The following is a 19,977-nucleotide window of genomic DNA, read 5'->3' as shown; positions in this document are numbered from 1 at the left end:
GTGTCTTCATCCTCTTCCCCCCCCCAAAAAAAAATATTTTTTTCACCTTTTTGAAACTCAAATTTAAAATAGGATGAGGTCGACTTTTCCCCCTCCTACCGTAAGTGTCCCTAGAGGCTTCTAGGGGCGTAGCCGCTAGTAGAATAAGATAGTATAAAACCTGCTTAATAAGATACACAAGTAAAATATTTATACATATTCGACCTGAAATTTTCTTGCTATTTTGTCAACAAAAAAACTTTTCGTTGGTTTAAATGAATTTTTATTACTTTTTATATGTACAAGCAATGTACTGTGTGAAATAATTGTACTTTGATATCACGTTTCATTGTTTTTAAAGCGCAGCATCTATATAATTAGGGTTATTTTGTCTGTTTGTGCAGAGAGAGTGGGCTGTACATTACACTAGTCCCCAAAGTTTTATAATAATGTTTTCTTATTCGCAGTCTTAACAATTTTGGGGACTTTTACTGAAATTTTATTTGTTTATTAAGTTGAGTGTTTGAAATTTTCAACCACTAATTATAATCTACAGAAGGGATCATTTTGTTCATTATCAATGGGTATTTACTTCAATTTATCTGCCATTGTCTTATCCCTTTAGATCCATGGTCAGTCTGTCTGTCTGTCTGTACAAAAGTTGACTATATATATTTCACCTTATATAATTAATATCTTTGGAAAAATCCAAGATCTTACTAAAGCACTTTTTCATGAAACTTTACTTTTACTGAATATGTTATAAGCTATTTACAATTTAGGCTATTAATACTTTAATGTTTTTTTTTATCAATGTTCCTCTGCTATTTATGAATATAAGCTTTCTTGTTTGTTTTTTAATAGCCAGTCGAAGTATAGGATTTTATTTAATTTTTGTACAGATATTTTACAAAAGATTGTCTTTTTTCAAAAAAGAAGTAAAAATATTGTCTACTGCAAAAATTTAACTTTTGTGTGCATTAAAATCTCTGAAACAGCTGGACTAAAAGGTCTAAATTCCTTATTTTTTTGCAATAAAATTGCAAATACTAGATTTTGCGTTATTGTAATTTCATGGCTGTTTTTACAGTTGTTTCAACATTTAATACCCTAGGGTCTGAAACGTGATTTTAGAGCGTTGATACTCTATAAATTGTTTAGGTCTTAAGTGTGTTCTTTACACACTTTAAGGCATGTAAGATTTACCTTACCTACAATTTTTATTTTTTGTCAGGTTTATTTAATCTTGTATTCGTCAGTGGTATACTTTTAATGCCCCCCCCCCCCCCCCCCCCACCTGTGTAAGAGTAAACTTTAATAGGTACCTAAAGAAAATCTTGTTCACTAATTGATGAGGGTGGGAGGGGACAATGGGCTGTTTATTACACTAGTACCAAAAGATTTATAATAAAGTTTTCTTATTCGTTGGCTGAACAACTTTTGGGACTTTTATTTAATTTCGATTGGTTTTGTCCATTAGGTTGAGTGTCCAAACATTTCAACAACTAATTATAATCTACAGAAGGGTTAATTTTTTTGAGGATGTACACCAATTTATCGGCCATTGTCTTATCCTTTAAGATCCCTGGTAAATAATAGTTTAACAAACCACTTTGACTTGTGAAAATAAACTTTTTTTAACTTACTGAAACACTGACGGAAATGTCCTAAAATAAAATTAGGGAATGTTGTTATCTACTTATAGAATAAGCGATATATCCAAAATATTTTCTATGAAACTAAAATAGGTAGTTGGCATTTTAAACAAATCGTAGGCGTTTTATCACCACTAGGAATGGTAAAAAATCGTATTTCAATACATTTCGATCAGTCCATCAATTTCAATTTAATTTGTCACGCAATTTGTTTTAAAATCTTCAGTTTGATTTACTTATTGTATCGTATTATGGACACATTTCCGCGGATAGGAAAATTTTAAAAAATAAGATTAATTCTAGTTGTATGGCCCCATGGACCGAAGGCATGGGTCAACAAAATTAGTAGGTGTTAACTTAATGTTTTTTTTTATTTGTGGAATATTTATGAGGTACATATAGGTATATTATTTGGTTAGTTTTACTGTATGATAATCTACTTTTCTATTTCAATAAATGAGCTTGTTATTGCTGCGTTTCTTGTTTATTTGATCGTTTGTTTTATTATTTTAACATATTTTTATTTTATTTCAGGTGGACAAAATGCAATTACTGGAAATCGACCTACTCATGGACAGAACCCAGGTAAATATATATTTTCCTTGGAGCGTGTACTGCAGTACTTTGTATATCATTGTTCTTTCTCTTCTGAGCTGGATCTTTAAATCATTTTAGTGGTGAGCCAGATCGGGGTGAGCTAACTTTCCACCAATGAGAGCACAGCATTTGAAGAAAATGCCGCGCTGTGATTGGCTGAAATTCGGCTCACCCCGATCTGGCTCACCACTAAAATGATTTAAAGATCCAGCTCTGTAGAAATATAGATGAGTCAAAATTAATGCAATTGTTTAGATTTGTATTGTAGATACGCATTTTAATAATATATAATATTAGACTTACACAGTTTAGACTAATGAAAGAATTTCCTCCTTGATCATGGGGAGTGCGGGGTAGAGGTCAATAAAATAGCTTTGAACCACCCCAAGACATTTAGAAAACCTTCTCTGAAAAGTTAAACCAATGCGACCTGCATTTCTGAGATCTTTAGCTTTAGACTAAAAACTTTTGTATTTCAAATCTTGCCTGGTTGAATAAAACTAGCAGTATTCAAAACTTTCAACTAATAAAATGATCCTCAGATAGGATACTTTTGTTTATAATCATTGCGAATGTCATTAATTTATCTTCCATTGTCTACTCCCTGAAGATATCTAAGTATACTCTTAATATAAATTGCACACCTAAAGACAAATAGGCATGGCGTACTATTCTGGTTCACAGGGATGAGACAATGGATTCTTTTTAAATTCTCTATAGTTGGCTTGTAATATGGGTGGGTAAAATGTAATGTAGATTAATTTATCCCTCTCTCCTTGATTTTTAAAATCATTTTATTGCTATTTATTGCTTCTTGCTTAACCAGTTTTAAAATCTAGTTGTGATTTTAAAAAATCCGGCAAAAATGAGAGATTGAAGCTTTAAAGAGTTCATTTTTTTTACAAAGACTGAATGATCTGTAGAGACGAAAAAAACTTATGTCATATATTCAAGTTGCAGACAAAAGTTACTTCCAAAAGTTTTCTTTTTCGTTTGCAGGGCAATTACCTAAATAATAATTCTAAACAATTTTATTAGTGGTTTTGTAGAAATTTAACAAGCTAATTTTATAAATAATAGTATTACTCATCTGTACTTAAACTAAAATATTATAAAATTAATGTTTGAAACAATTTTGCAATGTTGATGTTAAAAAGAAAAATATCCCCTCGCCGTCTTCCCTTCAAGCTATCAACGTTTTTTAACAACTTAAATATTTTGTTGGATCAAAAACTTTGGGTACTTCTATTGAGTTGTAATTGGTTAGTTACAAAATAGTAGTGTCCAAACTGTTCAACCAATTTCAGAAGAAATACTTTATTTTATCATTATTATGGATGTACAATATACTTTAGTTTATCGTCCATTGTCTTATCCATTAAGATCCCTGGCTGAAATTATTTTTTTCTAAAAAAACAGGTGTTTTAAAATTTTTAACCTATGAATAATATCTTGACAAGGGCAATTATGTCCATTATCATTTGGTAGTATATGGGCATTAATCTTCAAAAATCTTACTGGCAGTAACGCCCCCTAGATGCCTCTAGGGGCACTCGAGGAAAGGTTGCTGAGGAAGTCAACCCATCATTTTTCATTTTTGTTTCAAAAAGAAGAAGGAAATTGGGGGGAGGGATTTTTTACCTTGGGGGTTTTATCTTTTGGGAGGGTTGTGGTAGGCTCTCCAAAATAGTCATAAACATGCCCTGCACATAAGACAAGACGGGCGGACTACTTAAGTTGTTATATAGAGTAACTTCGCTATTGAAAACACTTGCATATTCAATGTTATTCAACTTAACCTTACAAAGGGGGGGGGGCGTAATGACATTTATTCGTAATCCGTGAGCAAAATGGTCTTAAAATTTAGCTAGCCCCTTCAAACTTGGTATATAAGCCTAGTCCTATAGGTATTACATCTAAATGGCAAAAAAATCTAAAAAATTTTATTTTAAGGTTAGGTTAGGTAAGAAAACCCCTGCGGAAATGGGGTTTTTAGGCTTTTTTTGGTCTATTTTGATGCGGACACTTAACTTAAATTGTTTTTTCTTAGGGTTTTAACTTAAATACACTGTATCTATTCATATGGACTTTATTTAAGATGATTCAGCAAGTCGGGGACCGACCCCAGGGGGCTAGGTGGGTGGCCCGCAGGGGTTAAGTGCCTTTTTCCCAATACATATGTTGTAATACATCTAATTATAGGTTTTTTAGGTCAAGGAACTCAAATTTAGAGCTAAAATAAGCATTAGACTAATCTGAAGCTAGCCCCAGCGGGCTAGGTTGGTGGCCCGCAGGGGTTAAGTGCATTTTTTCCAATATATATCATGTTATATATCAAAATATAGGTTTTTTAGGTTAATAAACTCAAATTCTAAGCGAAAATTAGCATTAGACTAACCTGAAGCTAACCCCCCCGGGCTAGGTTGGTTTTCTGCAGGGCTTAAGAGCATTTACCTAACCTAAACTAGAAACTTACTTATATTTTAACATGTTTTTTTTATAAACTTTGTCTATTAATGAGGACTTTATTTAAGATAATCCAGCAAGTCGGAAACCGACCCCAGAGGGCTAGGTTGGTGGCCCGCGGGGGTTAAGTGCATTTTTTCCAATATATATCTTGTTATATATCTAAATATAGGTTTTTTAGGTCAAGAAACTTAAATTCTGAGCGAAAATTACCATTAGACTAACCTGAAGCTAACCCCCCCGGGCTAGGTTGGTTTTCTGCAGGGCTTAAGAGCATTTACCTAACCTAACCTAGAAACTTACTTATATTTTTACAGGTTTTTTTCTTGAATAAACTGTGTCTATTAATGAGGTCTTTAAAGGAAGATTGGAGAACCATTGTGCATGGCCTACGTTCTGCCGAGAACTAAAAGGCAATGATGATGATTAATGAGGTCTTTATTTAAAATGATCCGTTAAGTCGAGGACCGACTAATCTGAAGTTAGCCCCAGCGGGCTAGGTCGGTGGCCTGCAGGGGTTAAGTGCATTATTTTCCAAAATACATCTGGTGATATATCAAAATATAGGTTTTTAAGGTCAAGAACTCAAATTCAGAGCTAAAATAAGCATTAGAATAATCTGAAGCTCACCCCAGCAGGCTAGGTGGGTGGCCTGCAGGGGTTAAGTGCATTTTCCCAATATATATGTTGAGATACAACCAATTATAGGTTTTTTAGGTCAAAGAACTCAAATTCAGAGCTGAAATAAGCATTAGACTAATCTGAAGCTAACACCAGCGGGCTAGGTGGGTTGCCAACAGGGCTTAAGTACATTTTACCTAACATAACCTAAAAACTTACATTTAATATTATTTTTTTAGGTTTTGTTTCTCAAATAAACTGTCCATTCATGTGGATCTTATTTCAGATGATCAAGCAAGTCGAAGACTGACCCCAGCGGGCTAGGTGGGTGGCCCGTAGGGGTTAAATGCATTTTTTAGAAAAAGTATGTGTTATCATACATCAAATTATAGGTTTTTTAGGTCAAGAAACTCAAATTTACAGCTAATAAAAGGATCAGACTAATCTGAAGCTAGCCCCAGCGGGCTAGGTGGATTGCCTGCAAGTCCTAAGTGCATTTTACCTAACCTAACCTGGAACCTTACTTTTTTTTTTAGGGTTTTTTCTGGAATAAACTGTGTCTATTTATGAGAACATTATTTAAGATGATCAAGCAAGTTGGGGACCGACCCCAGTAGGCTAGGTGGGTGGCCCGCAGGGGTTAAGTGCATTTTTAAAAAGTATGTGCTGTCATACATAAAATTATAGGTTTTTTAGGTCCAGAAATTCAAATTGAGAGCTAATAATTGAATCAGACTAATCTGAAGCTAGCTCCTGCGGGCTAGGTGGGTTGCCTGCAAGGCTTAAATGCATTTTACCAAACCTAACCTAGAATCTTACTTTTTTGAAGTTTTTTTAATTGAATAAACTGTTCATGAGAACATTATTTAAGATGATCTAGCAAGTCGGGGACTGACCCAGGCGGGCTAGGTTTTACTTAGATACACAGTGTTCAGTCCTAAAGCCATCATTTAAAAGATTCTTCATACAGGAGGCTGACCCAAGGAGGTCCCCAACTTGCTGGAACATCTAAAAAAATTTCCTCATTCATAGACACAGTTCATTCAAGGAAAAAACCAAAAAATAAGTAAGTTTCTAGGTTAGGTTAGGTAAAATGCACTTAAGCCCTGCAGAAGATCTACCTAGCCCGCGGGGGTTAGCTTCAGGTAACACTTATGCTTATTTTAGCTCTGAATTTGAGTTTCTTGACCTTAAAAACCTATATTTATATAACAAGATATATATTGGAAAATAATGCATTTAACCCCTGCGGGCCACCGACCTAGCCCGCTGGGGCTAGCTTCAGATTAGTCTTATGCTAATTCTAGCTCTAAATTTGAGTTAACTGACCTAAAAAAACTTATAATTAGATGTATAACAACATATATATTGGGAAAAATGCACTTAACCCCTGCGGGCCACCAACCTAACCTGCTGGGGTCGGTTCCCGACTAGCTGGATTATCTTAAATAAAGTCCTCATTAATAGACAAAGTTTATTCAAGAAAAAACATGTAAAAATATAAGTAAGTTTATAGGTTAGGTTATGTAAATGCTCTTAAGCCCTGCAGAAAACCAACCTAGCCCGGGGGGGTTAGCTTCAGGTTAGTCTAATGTTAATTTTTGCTCAGAATTTGAGTTTCTTGACCTAAAAAACCTATATTTTGATATATAACAAGATATATATTGGAAAAAATGAACTTAACCCCTGCGGGCCACCAACCTAGCCCGCTGGGGCTAGCTTCAGATTAGTCTAATGCTTATTTTAGCTCTGAATTTGAGTTCCTTGACCTAAAAAACCTATAATTAGATGTATCACAACATATGTATTGGGAAAAAGGCACTAACCCCTGCGGGCCACCCACCTAGCCCCCTGGGGTCGGTCCCCGACTTGCTGAATCATCTTAAATAATGTCCATATGAATAGACACAGTGTATTTAAGTTAAAACCCTAAAAAAAACAATTTAGGGTAAGTTTCAACATCAAAATCGACCAAAAAAAGCCTAAAAACCCCATTTCCGCAGGGTTTTTCTTACCTAACCTAACCTTAAAATAAAAAATTTTGGATTTTTTTGCCATTTAGATGTAATACATATAGGACTAGGCTTATATACCAAGTTTGAAGGGTCTAGCTAAATTTTAAGACCATTTTGCTCACGGATTACGAATAAATGTCATTACGCCCCCCCCCCTTACGACGCAGATTCAAATTATTAAGTAATCAAATTCTAATTTAAATACGATTTTAATTAAAGTTGAAATAAAGAAAATTATGTTTGAGTAGCGACTGCGTTTATAGCAAATAGGGGCTCTAAATTCTACAGGGTAGGGAAGAGCAGAAATATAGCCTTAAACCATCGCAGGACTTAATTGAAGCGTTCTTGAAATAGATAACTCAATCGGTTCAGTAGTTATCGCAATCTTAAGCTACAAACGATTAATATTACTTAATGAATTTAAACATTTGTTTTAACTTTTCATATGCCCCCCCCCCCCACCCCAACCCACGAATGGCAAGTTAATTTTTAAAGAAATTTCATTATGTAATCTATTACATTATCTTGTGCAGCTACTCTAAAACTAAAATTGTATGTACTAATCCTTATTTGCGTTAGAGAACTATTGTGCTCTTCCCTTTTTGGCGGATTTTTAAAAATTTAACTACTATATTTTATTTTTGATTGACCTATTTAGGATTAACCATTACATTTAATAGATAGCACAACATTTCTCATGGGAGGTTGGTGGTACCCTACCTCAAAATAGTTATAAACCTTCCCAGGTCCTATGAGAAGCTACACAGTAATGAAGAATCATATCGGTTCAGCGGTTACTTTGGTACACACAGACAGACAAACAGAGATTCTTTTACTTTTATATAACGTGTTGCTGCGCTTCTTATAGCAATAGTTTTCCTTGTTGATCTGTGTTTTAAAATAAACATGTTTTTGGCCCGAAGTAGAAAAAGATCGTAATAGAAAGCTGTTTTAGCCACGTTGTCTTGTGTATTTTCACTGTGTGTGTCTGTGTGCATTTGTGTGCAGGGATCTAAAGGGATAGGACAATGGCTAATAAATTGATGTACATCCCCAATGATGATACACCAAATTACCCTTTTGAAGATAAAAATTAGTAACTGAAACGTTTTGACACTCAACTTAATGAACCAACTTATTAAAATTTATTAAAAGTCCCCTAAGTTGTTAAAGCATCAAATAATAAAATGTTATTACAAAACTGTGGGGACTAGTGTAATAAACAGCCCAATGTCCCCTCCTTCCCTGATTTGTGTGTCTGTCTCTATGCATTTTGTGTGTGTGTGTGTTTCTTTTATTGCAGTTGTTAGTGTGAAAAAAATAAAGAAAAATCAAGGAGGGAGAGAACATTTGGGGGGATTTTCTCTCGATAGTGTGGTGATACCCTCCCCCAAAATAGTTATTAACCTTCCCAGGACATAAAAGCAGCTACCCTGTAAAGGAGAACCATATCGGTTCAGCGGTTAACGAGATCCTCAGGTACAAACAGACAAACAAACAAATAGACATCATATTACTTCATTATAAGGATTTTAATATGAATATTAATTTATCAGCCATTGCCCTATGTCTGTATCGCTGAATTAAAATATACACAAATCTTTTTCTACGTTTTATCTCCTGCTTTTTAATTCATGTACTTTTTAGTAGCGAAGCTTTTCTATAACACAAAATGTCCTTCAGTTGACAACTTTTTGGAAGATTTCTCATACTTATATGTTTTCAGTATTTGATTTACCTATCCGTTGGGTCTGTAAGTCAAGCATAAAAAAATGAAGGTTTCGTGATTTTCTATGTTATGTAAATTTATGTTTGATGATCATTGAACATCTGCACTTTAAATCACTTAGTCCGTATCATAGGCGTCCAAGGGGGGGGGGGTAATGGGGCGATTACCCCCCCCCAAACCAAAATTTTTTTCATTTTACCCCCTCCCCCCCTTTTAAAATTTACCCCTACCCTGGGGGTGCCGTAGGCACCCCCAACCATTTAGGAGGGGGTATTTACCCCCCCAAAAATAGAAAATCTCTAACAAAAAAAATTTTTGCGCGCTTCGCGCGCATTTTTAATACTAAATTTTTGATCAAATTTAAATTATCCCCCCAAAAAATTTTACCCCGGGGGTATATTTTGGGGGGGGGGGTAAACAAATTTTACCCCTGCCAACAGATTTCAGGGGGGGTAATTACCCCCCCCCCCAAGCAAATTTTACTCCCGGGGTAAAAATTTTGGGGGGGTAAAAAAAATGCGGCGCGGTTCGCGCGCCATTTTACCCCCCCAAAACCGAATTACCCCCCCCTTAAAAAAATTTTACCCCCCCCAAAATAAAAAGCTTGGACGCCCCTGGTCCGTATGTACATCCATGATTTCTATTGATGTTGTCATCCAGAGAAAGGCAAGGAATATAAACATTATTTTATGCTCAAAATATAAAAAGAATTTATTACTTTTTATATCAATTTGACGACTCTAACTTGTAGTTAGCTAGAGGGAGCATTGTGCAGTTTATTTCACTAGTCCCCAAAGTTTTATGTAACGTTTTCTTATTCGTTTGCTTAGAACTTTGGAGACTTTAGTGAATTTTGAGTAGTTGAGTGTAAAAACGTGTCAACCACTAATTTATTGACGTAATTGGTAATTGGGAGTTTCTTAATTGGGGATGTACATCAATGTATCGGCCATTGCTTACATGCCTGAACCTAAATTTTCAATGGAAAATACCCTTCATTTCTTTTTAATTAACAAACTGCTTACCTAATGTGTATTTTTATACTAACAAGGATGGCAACATCCGTTAATAGCGAAGCACAAAAAATCATGGATTTATGGACGAACAACGTTAGTTATAGTTTAGAATAATATATCATGCATCTTTATGAATGTAGAAACATACATTCAGTCTTTTGTAACATTACCGACAGGCGGACAGACCAAGCTAGTTGTATACTGGGTTCTCTTGGGTAAAGGTTATCTTAATTAAAAAAATTAACAATCGCGAAAATAACATTACCTCTCCAAATTTAAGGACAGACAACGTAATTATAGAGTAGCTTCGCTACTAAAAATTCCTCTGGCAATTCACATTATACACAGGTAAAGGGAATAAAAAATAAGGCTTATTTGACTTTTGCTAATTTCTATAAGAAATTGAAAACTATCCTTAGAGAATTGAAAACCATCCTTTGTATTGTTGTAAACCAAAATTACATTGAAGGGTTGTATTTATTACAAGAATGTATATCTCCGTTGCTGTGGTCAAATTCCGGCGTTGATAGGGAGGGAAGGGACAATGTCTGCTTGATTAATCTCAATTTTCCAAAAATAGAAGTTCAAGTTTGCAAAACTATAATTTTATATTATTATACCTTGGCAAGGCATACATTTTAACGTCCATGAAACATCCCTATAACCCGGCCATAGGTGGTCAATCTCTTCCGCAAAAGTGTCGAAATATATCTATATTGATTTTTTTCATAAATATCATTTATAATCATGATGCTTTAAAGAACTACTTTTATATTCTATTTTAAATTAACCAAAACCACATTCATTCCCACAAGAAAACCACTTGCTCTCGTTCGTACATGGTCCCCTTTGTTTGATTTATTTTTTTAGCGGAAGCCAAGGCACATCCTAACATTCCTTGCCCTATTTCACATCTGTACACTAAGACCTCAATGGACACTCAGCAATAATTTTTTATCATAGTTTTCACAATATCAATGCATTAAGATTAAGATTTAATTAGGAATCTTAAAGGGATAAGAAAATGGACGATATATGATATTTATATACATCCCTAATCATGTTAAACAAAAGTAATCCTTTGTTGATTAAAAATATAGATTTAAAAGTTTTCCAATCAAAATTCTATAAAAGTACCCAAAATTTTACAGCCTAAAACAAGATTATGTTGTTAAAAACTTTGGGTACTAGTGTAATTTACAGTTCCATGCCCCCTTCTCTCTCAGAGTGATCATTAAATGCTAAATGAAAGATTATTTTTATGACTAAATCTAAAACTAACATTAACCCTTAATCAAAACTATTAAATGGTTATTATTCCTTCAACAAAATCCTTGTTTTTAGCCCATTTTTAAAATCCCAAATCCGTAGTTTCTTTGTAATTAAAGTACTATCTAGCACGTTGTAATAGTGCGCAATTACATCAGCTTAAATTTCTAAAATTCATTAAATTCTTTTACTTATTATTAGATTTTTGTTGAATTTTATATAAGTTAGTAGTTAAGCTCATGAATCTAAAGGATAAGACAATGAGCGATAATTTGATATACATCCCCAATTATTATACTCAAAATAACCCTTCTATAGATTACACTAGTTATTGCAACGTTTGGACGCACAAGTAAACGAACCAACTTATTAAAATTCAATATAAGTCCTCAAGTTTGTTAAGCCAACAAATAAGAATACGATAATTATAAAAAAACTTTGGGGACTAGTGTAATACAGCTAGCTATGATTTTATGCTTGAAATTTATTGGAAATGAATTAGAAGATTTAATTTTTTTTAAATACGTTAATAACACTGAATTTTGATTAACGGGTAAAAGAATATTACTTAGTGTTCAAAGATTTTAACCAATAATTTTTATCTACAAAAGGAGTAATTTTGATTATCTTCATCGTGGATTTACTAGAACTATCATATTATACTTGTAGAGTAGCTACGTTTTTAATAAGGATAAAAGATTAAATGTTTTATTAATAGTATTATTGTGTGGCTTAAAGTCCACGAAATCACATATTTATTTTTATCGAGCAAAGCGTCTTCATGATTTTCTAAAAGAATGCATGTTTTTAATATGTAAGTGTTTTTATATTACTATTTCAGACAACCAACCATTTGATTGGCAGTCTTTGTTAAAAAAAAAAAGATTATTATTAAGCCTATACATGCTTACTTGCAATATATTTATAATATTAGATTAATATTAAAACTAAATTACCACTTAAGTTGATTACAATTGGTGGTTGAAATGTTTAGACACTTAATTAATCAAACTAAATGAACCAAAAAAAAATCAAAAACTCCTCAGAGTTGTTAGACCAACGAACAAGTAAACGTTATTAAATTATAAAACTTTGGGGACTAGTATAATAAACAGCCAATGATCCCTCGCACTCTGTATTTAAAATATGATTAGCTTGTTGGTACTGTGCTACTTATTGGCATAATTGTCCTTGTTCATTATATTATTATAGCACGCAGTTTATGAATGACCTAGAAAAAATGTTGTTTTCATATTAATCTCTTCAATAGAAAATAATAGGTAGAAAAATATGAACTTTTTTTTCAATGAAAATTGGACATAAAATTGATTTTAATCAATTTTGTATATGAAATGTTGGTGTGGATTAAAAAGAACATCCTATTTGTAGAAAAAAATCCTTAAATATCTTACACATTTTTAAAGTGAAGCTACTCTATATTATCAGGAAGGAAGGGGACAATGGGCTGTTTATTACACCAGACCACAAAGTTTTTTATATCGTTTTCTTATTCGTTGGCCTAGCAACTTTGGGGACTTATAATAAATTTTGATTGGTTGATTCATCAAGTTGAGTGTCCAAACATCATAGTGTATGTACATCAATTTATTGGCCATTGTCTTATCCTTTTAGATACCTTACGGTAGTACTAGTAACACAGTCTCTACGCAAAATACTGCACATGAAAATCAATAAAAACCTACACTTAATTGTGTAATTGGATTTTTAACATATTAAAATCTTCTTTTCATTAATAACATCGACTTGTTATTGCAGCGCTGTTTTAGTCAAAATTATTGCCAATTTTTTTATCATATAATTATTGCATTAACGGATTTTTAAACAAAAATTGTATAAATATTGCATAATTTACAACATGTGAATGTTGGATAACTTGATAACAAGGACAAACGGACGTCATACAGAAGGACGGACAAATTTTTTGAGTAGATTTTCTTATAATAAAAGCAGGGTAGGGGGAAATATACTATTACACAAAGTTTATAACCACATTATCTTATTCGTTGACTCAAAAATTTTTTCTTACTGGATTTAGATTTGTTACTTAATCAGTGTCTAAACTTTTCAACCAAATATTTTAATATACAGGAGGGGTAATATTGCTTTTCGTAATGAGGGATATATATTAATTTATCGTCCATTGTCTTATCCATTAGACAAGTATAAATAAACAAGCTTATTAGCAAAGTAGATTAAAAAAAACATCTTTTTACCTCGTTTTTAGTAGCGAAGCTACTCTATAATATGAAATGTCCGTATGTCCGTCTAATACCTACGTTTTAGGGGAAAAGTAATTTTCTAAGCTCCTATTCAAGATAGAGGCCTGAAATTATTAGTGATTAAATAAGTTTCTAAGTGTTCAAGATTTTTTTCAACTCCTAGTCCAGAGAGACAACTGAAATTTTCAGGGATTTAATAAGTTTACATTTTACATATTTCTACAAAGTTTCATTAAGATTAACTTATTGGTTGTGATGCTAGATCGATTCCTAGATTTTCTTATTATAAATTATGAAAGGTTTCGTGATTTTATTAAAATTTTATTTAGTTCATTCTGGATGTTTATCCATAACTATTTAGCTTCGCTACTTATGGATGTTGTCATCCGTGTTTGTTTATTGCTTATCTTTGACTATTAGACAGTTAACCTAATTCAAATGAAACAAGTACGAAATTGTCCATTAATTAAATAGATAGATAGATAAATGTATTTCAACAATATCCCTTAAAACCTCTGACTCGAACCATTTACTCTAAGCACTTGAAAGCAAACTCCTCTAAATCACTCTCTAACCTTTATGGATTCTTCAACAAAATATTTATGAACTTTTTTTCTTCAGGTGCCCCCACCAAGCCTTGGGATCCGAATTATCGGCGTGAACATGATCCACGGCGTCCCTGACAAGCTGAACATCTACGTGAAGAAAGTGATGCCTGACAGTGTAGCCGGCAGAGATGCTAGGATTCGAGTTGATGACCACATTGTGGAGGTAGTTTTTTATTTATTGTTAGTTTTACAGCTAATCTGTCCTTTTATATACCTAAGGTTTTTTCTGTAGCTTAAGATTTCGATAACAAACCGGTTGAGTTCTCAATTTTATTGGAGCTTCAAACCGGTGCCATTTTTTGCTATTCCTACCTTTCAAATACAAATATAAAAGACCTGTCCGAAAGCTACATTTAATGAAACATATAAATTGTTCGCTTTATCTGCTTCAATTTAAGATTTTGGTACAAACACCTTTTATTGGCCAAAGCCTTACTTACTCCTACTCTTAGCACCTGGCATAGCAGCAGAAGTAAAATTATTAATGTCTCTAGTAAAGCTCCTAGTTAAATATCAATCCCAAACGAATTCATTTACGATTTTTGCCGTTGATCAATGATAAATATACATAATATTGTCATGCGTCCAACATTGCAGGTGAATGGTGTAAGCTTAGTGGGCGTGTCTCAGAAGCTTGCAGCCGACACACTCTCCAGTTGTATGGTCAATCCAGAGACGGGTGTTGTTCACTTTGTTCTTGCCAGGTAAGATAAATATATAGATAGGTACCTAGAAAGATAGTTAACTAGTTACCTAGTAAGATATATAACTAATTAGGTACCTAGAAAGATAGTTAACTAGTTACCTAGTAAGATATATAACTAATTAGGTACCTAGAAAGATAGTTAACTAGTTACCTAGGAAGATATATAACTAATTAGGTACCTAGAAAGAGAGAAAGTTAATATCTAGTTGTATTGTCATTTTAGATAAATTACCCATGGTTAAAAATTTAGAAATACTAGTATTTAATTAACTAATCAAAATTCAGTAAAAGTACCCAAAGTTTTAGAGCCAAGGAATAACAAAACATGGTTATAAAACTTTGGATCCAAGTGTATTCATAGTCCAATTTCTAATTTTTATAGGCAACCTGAACCTGAGGCAAACGAGAGCGGCGACACCGTTTCCGAGCTGCCGAAACAGCAAAAGATGACTGACGGCCGCACCCGGCCTCTGGCGCCTCGCCGGCTGACCCGCAAGGACAGCCTGTCCTGCACGGACGACGAGAGTTTAAGCCCGCCGGGCAGCCCCGCCATTGCGCACAGCGGCACCTCGGAAGCCTTTATACCATGCGGTGCTACTAACATCATCAACAATAGTAGTAGTAGCAGTAGTTGTGTTAGTTCTACTACAGGTTTTTCCCGCATTTCCTCAGAAAAAGTTGCGCCATCTTCTGCTGCGATTAATTTGTCAGAGCTGCCTGTGCCTGGATTATTGAAAATTATGTGCCCCTACCTGCAATCTAAAGAAGACAGGTATTGTAGTTAATCTTTGATAGCGCTGCTACTCTATAACCAGGGTAGTCCAACCTTGAACCACCATCTGCATTTTATTAAGATTGCTAAAAACCGTCATGAACCTTTTTTATCAAAGTACTTTTCACAGGGAAGGAGGGGAAACTGGGCTGTTTATTACACTATACCCAAAGTTTTGTAATAGCGTTTTCTTATTCATTGGCTTTACAACTGGAGACTTGATTGGTGTTGGTTCATTAAGATAAGTGTCCAAACATTTCAACCACTAATTTTAATCTGCAGAACGGGTGATTTTGAGTAGGTATTATCATCTTGAAATTAAGATCAATTTATTTTTTAACAATCTTTTAAAATATTTTATAACTAAAATTTTTTTTATAGGTCGAGTTTGGCCACAGCTTTAAATAAGTCTTTCTTACCCCCTGCTGTTGCACCCTCCCCCTCCTCCCCAGCCTCAACTAGTACTCGTGATATCATGAAAATCAGCAGTGATAGTATTCTTGCTCCTCCTGCTGATACAACAACCTCAACCACAGCAACTGCAAGCGAAAAATGCGCGATTATTGTTGGTGATACAAACAACAACAATGCAGCACCAACAGCTGATGTTGTTCTGGCCACCGCCACCACTGGCAAAACAGGTTCTAAGCCTTCTGAACACAGACGTGGGATCTTACTAAATGCAATACAAAAACCGGTTGTGCCCTGTATCTAAAAAGAATGATGTTTTTCGACACTTTTTCCCCGCCCTTTAAAAAATAAATATCATATTTCACAATTTTAATATTTTTACTTTTTCATATTTTTAAAAGCAGTATTATTATTCATCTTTTTCATATCAATAAAAAAGTGTCCTAAAAATCTCTTTTTAGATTAAGATTATAACTAAAAATAAACAACACAATGATACAAAATTAACCATTTAAAACAAATTTCTATATTTACCCAAATTAATTTACAAAAAATTGTACATAAGGTGACTATGCACGAACAAGAGCAAGTGATTTTATGCACCTTCTAGCAAAGAATCTGACTATTTTTTTGTGAATAATCTAGGTTTATGTTAAATATAGTTAAATCGACTAAAATAGTAGGTTTAAACTTAGTATATGCACCAAAAAAATACTCAGATTTGCTGCTGGAAGGTGCTTAAAATCACTTGCTCTCGTTCGTGCATAGTCCCCTTTGTTACTATGACGCATGTGTTCTTATTACAACAATGATAATTAATTATGAAATACTTAATAATAAACCTGCTCGCCAACTCTGCGCATTGTTCTTTAATTCAATCCAAGATATTTTGTCATTGCCATTAATCTATCCCTTCTACCTAAGATTTCATAAAAAATAATTCTCAAAACCTATCTTACTTTTAATGGGGTTTGACTTTTTTTTAACTAAAGGGTTATGTTAAGGCGGGGCCCAATCAAGTTTATCCACCCCCACATTTTCCTGGAGGGTGGATTCTGCCCCAAATTCGGCGCACCACTTTTTGCAATTTTGTTCATAAATTATAGGTAGTAGTTTATTAAGCTGGATTAATTATTAAATTATCAGAATAAGAAATTTCATTTTCCGCTAGAAAATAATTCAACATGGGGTCTAGTTTAAGGCTATTATGTCTACTGGCATGCAATGGCAAAATGTCTAAATTGGATTGAAGAATAGTGTGTCTTATTATTTACCATATTATTACTTGATTATATACCATCATTAATTATGTTTAGATGGTATTTAACTGTGTAGTGTATGAAAAAAAGTATCCAGGACTTGTCAGCCGCAGCTTTGAAGATGACCAGCGGCGGCTGCCGAGCCCTGGAGTTATCAACCAAAATTTAATCAACTTTAAATGTTTATTTCCTTTACTATCTACCTTCTTAAAAACTTTTCTATCCTTGTTATTTAATTTTTTGTTAAGTTTAATTTCCTAATTTAAAGTAATTGCTTAATTGTTGATTTTTCCTATTTACTTTGTTATTATTATTCTTGATAAAATTCTGGTTGATAAAAAATAAGAACATAATGTAAACTACAAAAAAATGTATAAAACCAACAAAAACCCTGAAAAAAAGACTGTGTACTAGTGATGTTTAAAATGCCGCGGTAAATTTTGTTTTCTTGGTTTTCCCGGATTTTTTTTATTTTGTCACAGTAGAATCTATATACCTATTAATTTACTGTGATATAATAATGGGAACCATAATTATTTTGATTACCCAATGGCATCATGTTTATATATAGGCAGGACTTTCTATCTTTCATATTATTTAGTTTTTTATACCAAATTCTCAACGAATTATTTCTAAATTTTTTTACCTTTTTTTGACACAAAATTTTTGTACAAATTGTACTCATTTTTAGATACCTTTTCGTATCAATGCATGAAATTTTTTTTAGACAGAAAAGAATTTAATTTAAATTATTTTCGCAAGATGTCTCTTTCAAATAAATCACCAAATTAGCCCATAATATTAAAATTTTAAAATTAAGCATTTTTTAAGTAATCTTATTTTTCAGCTTTAGGATTTAGATGTAAGTGGCTAGTTTAAGATTTAGATACTTAATAATGAAGCATTTAGAAATAGTTGAAAATTCTGATTATTTAAAGCAATAAATGTTTTTTTTTTTTAATTTTTTTGGGCCTACAAAAAGCACATAAATTATTTTATTTTACTATGTTTAATCATAGACAAAATTTTCTAGATCTCGCAAATATAAATAGTTAGATACATAGATGAATTGCTGTGTTTTGGAGATCTCTCTTACTCTCCCAAACCATTGTAGTTCATCCACGTATCTAACCCAAAATAATTATTACAAATGAAAATAAAGAAAACTATATTATCCTGATTATCTATATATTGTCTCTGTATTTACTATTTATTAAAAAATCTACGCGTCTAAAATTGTAGTCGCGTAAAAATATGTTATCGGCTGTTAAGTTTTTTTTAATGCTTAGCTCTTTTGAAAGATATAACAAATAATCAAGAAATAAAAAAATCTTTCAAAATTTCTAAGCAAAAAGGTTCTCTATATTAGCGTGGCTCATTTATAGCATTGCAAATTATGTTTTAAGGGTGTGGCCGAGGAATAACCAACCAATAATTGTTTGTTTATGCTATTTATGAATCCGTTGAATCATAAATATAACCTCAATACGAGGAGAAAATAAAATTAAAAATGAGAAAATAAATTTATTAATTTGGACTATAAATTTTTTAGTTATTATTAGTTGAAACAAGGATGACAACATCCATAAGTAGTGAAGCACAAAAAAATCGTGGATTGGAATACATACAAGTAGATTTAAAGAATATATATGGGATGCAATACTTCAAAGCCCACTGGTGATATGTTAAGTAACAGACAACCAACCTTTTGATTGCACTACCTTTGTCTAAGAAGTCCCCTACTGTTCATGGTAATGAGTTGCGCCTGTAAGTTTATGGTCCAAGGCATTCCCCCATCTCTAGCTATTTATGCCATTTTTAACGTCATTATCTATGACGCGGTGTCGGGCCAAGAATCGAACCTTTCACCTCCCCGACGACGGTGGATGCGCAACATGGGACCAAAAAAATAACAAGAAAACAGATTTATTCAAAAATTAATTTATCGCATTAAGGTCCATATAACAATACATTTAAAATTAAAAATAATGATAAAATATATATTTTTAAATTCAAACTGAGAACATGTGAGGTCTTTTTTAACAGAGAGGACAAACAAACATTATCACTTGTAGAGTGTCACATCTTAATAAATATAATATTAATTTATAAATGTGGGGTCTTTTACAACATATTGGATATGGAAAACATGGATACCGGGACATATGTGAAGCTTCTTCAAAAGGAGAAGTCAATTCAGGGATCTAAAGGGATAAGATAACAAAATGAAGTACATCCCTAACAAAATCATCCCTTCTGTACATTACAATTAATGGTTAAAATTAAAATTTGGGGGACAAAAAACAAACAAATACAATATTTTTTTTCTGCATTTACAGTAACAAGGGACTATAATTCTGATAAACAATTTTAAGTGAATATTTCCCCACTTCCCTTTAGTTACAGCACATAACAAGTTTTATGCCACAAAATTATCCAAATTTTCAGCAATTTCAAATGGGTTTAATCATGTCTTTGGATTGGTTTAATTTCCAAACCAGTTTTGTAAAATAATGAAAAAGATTGTCTTACAACATAAAAGAAAATAATACTCTAATTTTTAATACATTTTCACATACAACTGTCTATAAGACCATATAAAAAAAGATAATTATGGGAGGGACCAAAGTGTCT

General features: G+C 33.0%; 1 protein-coding gene across 44 annotated transcripts in view; it reads left to right on the top strand.

The window, feature by feature from the left end:
* Positions 1-18,880, top strand: part of LOC145303998 (uncharacterized) — a 38,678-nt gene extending 19,798 nt beyond the window's left edge. The window contains exons 6-14 of one of the 44 annotated variants that reach the window (XR_013873917.1): positions 2,169-2,219; positions 14,209-14,358; positions 14,793-14,899; positions 15,284-15,673; positions 16,055-16,398; positions 16,546-16,673; positions 16,853-16,948; positions 17,337-17,420; positions 17,690-18,880. Coding sequence is in view for 3 of the 44 variants with exons in the window: in XM_080145747.1 (XP_080001873.1) it covers positions 2,169-2,219; positions 14,209-14,358; positions 14,793-14,899; positions 15,284-15,673; positions 16,055-16,388 (1,032 nt within the window). In the remaining 41 variants the exon portion in view is untranslated. Of the gene's footprint in view, positions 1-2,168; positions 2,220-14,208; positions 14,359-14,792; positions 14,900-15,283; positions 15,674-16,054; positions 16,399-16,545 lie in introns of all 44 variants that reach the window. The other 43 variants (XR_013873927.1, XR_013873920.1, XR_013873919.1 and 40 more) reach the window with 43 other exon arrangements.
* The last annotated feature ends 1,097 nt before the right edge of the window (positions 18,881-19,977 follow it).

The sequence above is a fragment of the Acartia tonsa genome, chromosome 13 (assembly GCF_053477335.1).
Source record: "Acartia tonsa isolate MP-2025a chromosome 13, ASM5347733v1, whole genome shotgun sequence".
In the NCBI taxonomy this organism is placed as follows: Eukaryota; Metazoa; Arthropoda; class Copepoda; order Calanoida; family Acartiidae; genus Acartia; species Acartia tonsa.
The sequence above is the reverse complement of the archived record's forward strand: the minus strand, read 5'-3'. Positions and strand labels throughout refer to the sequence as shown.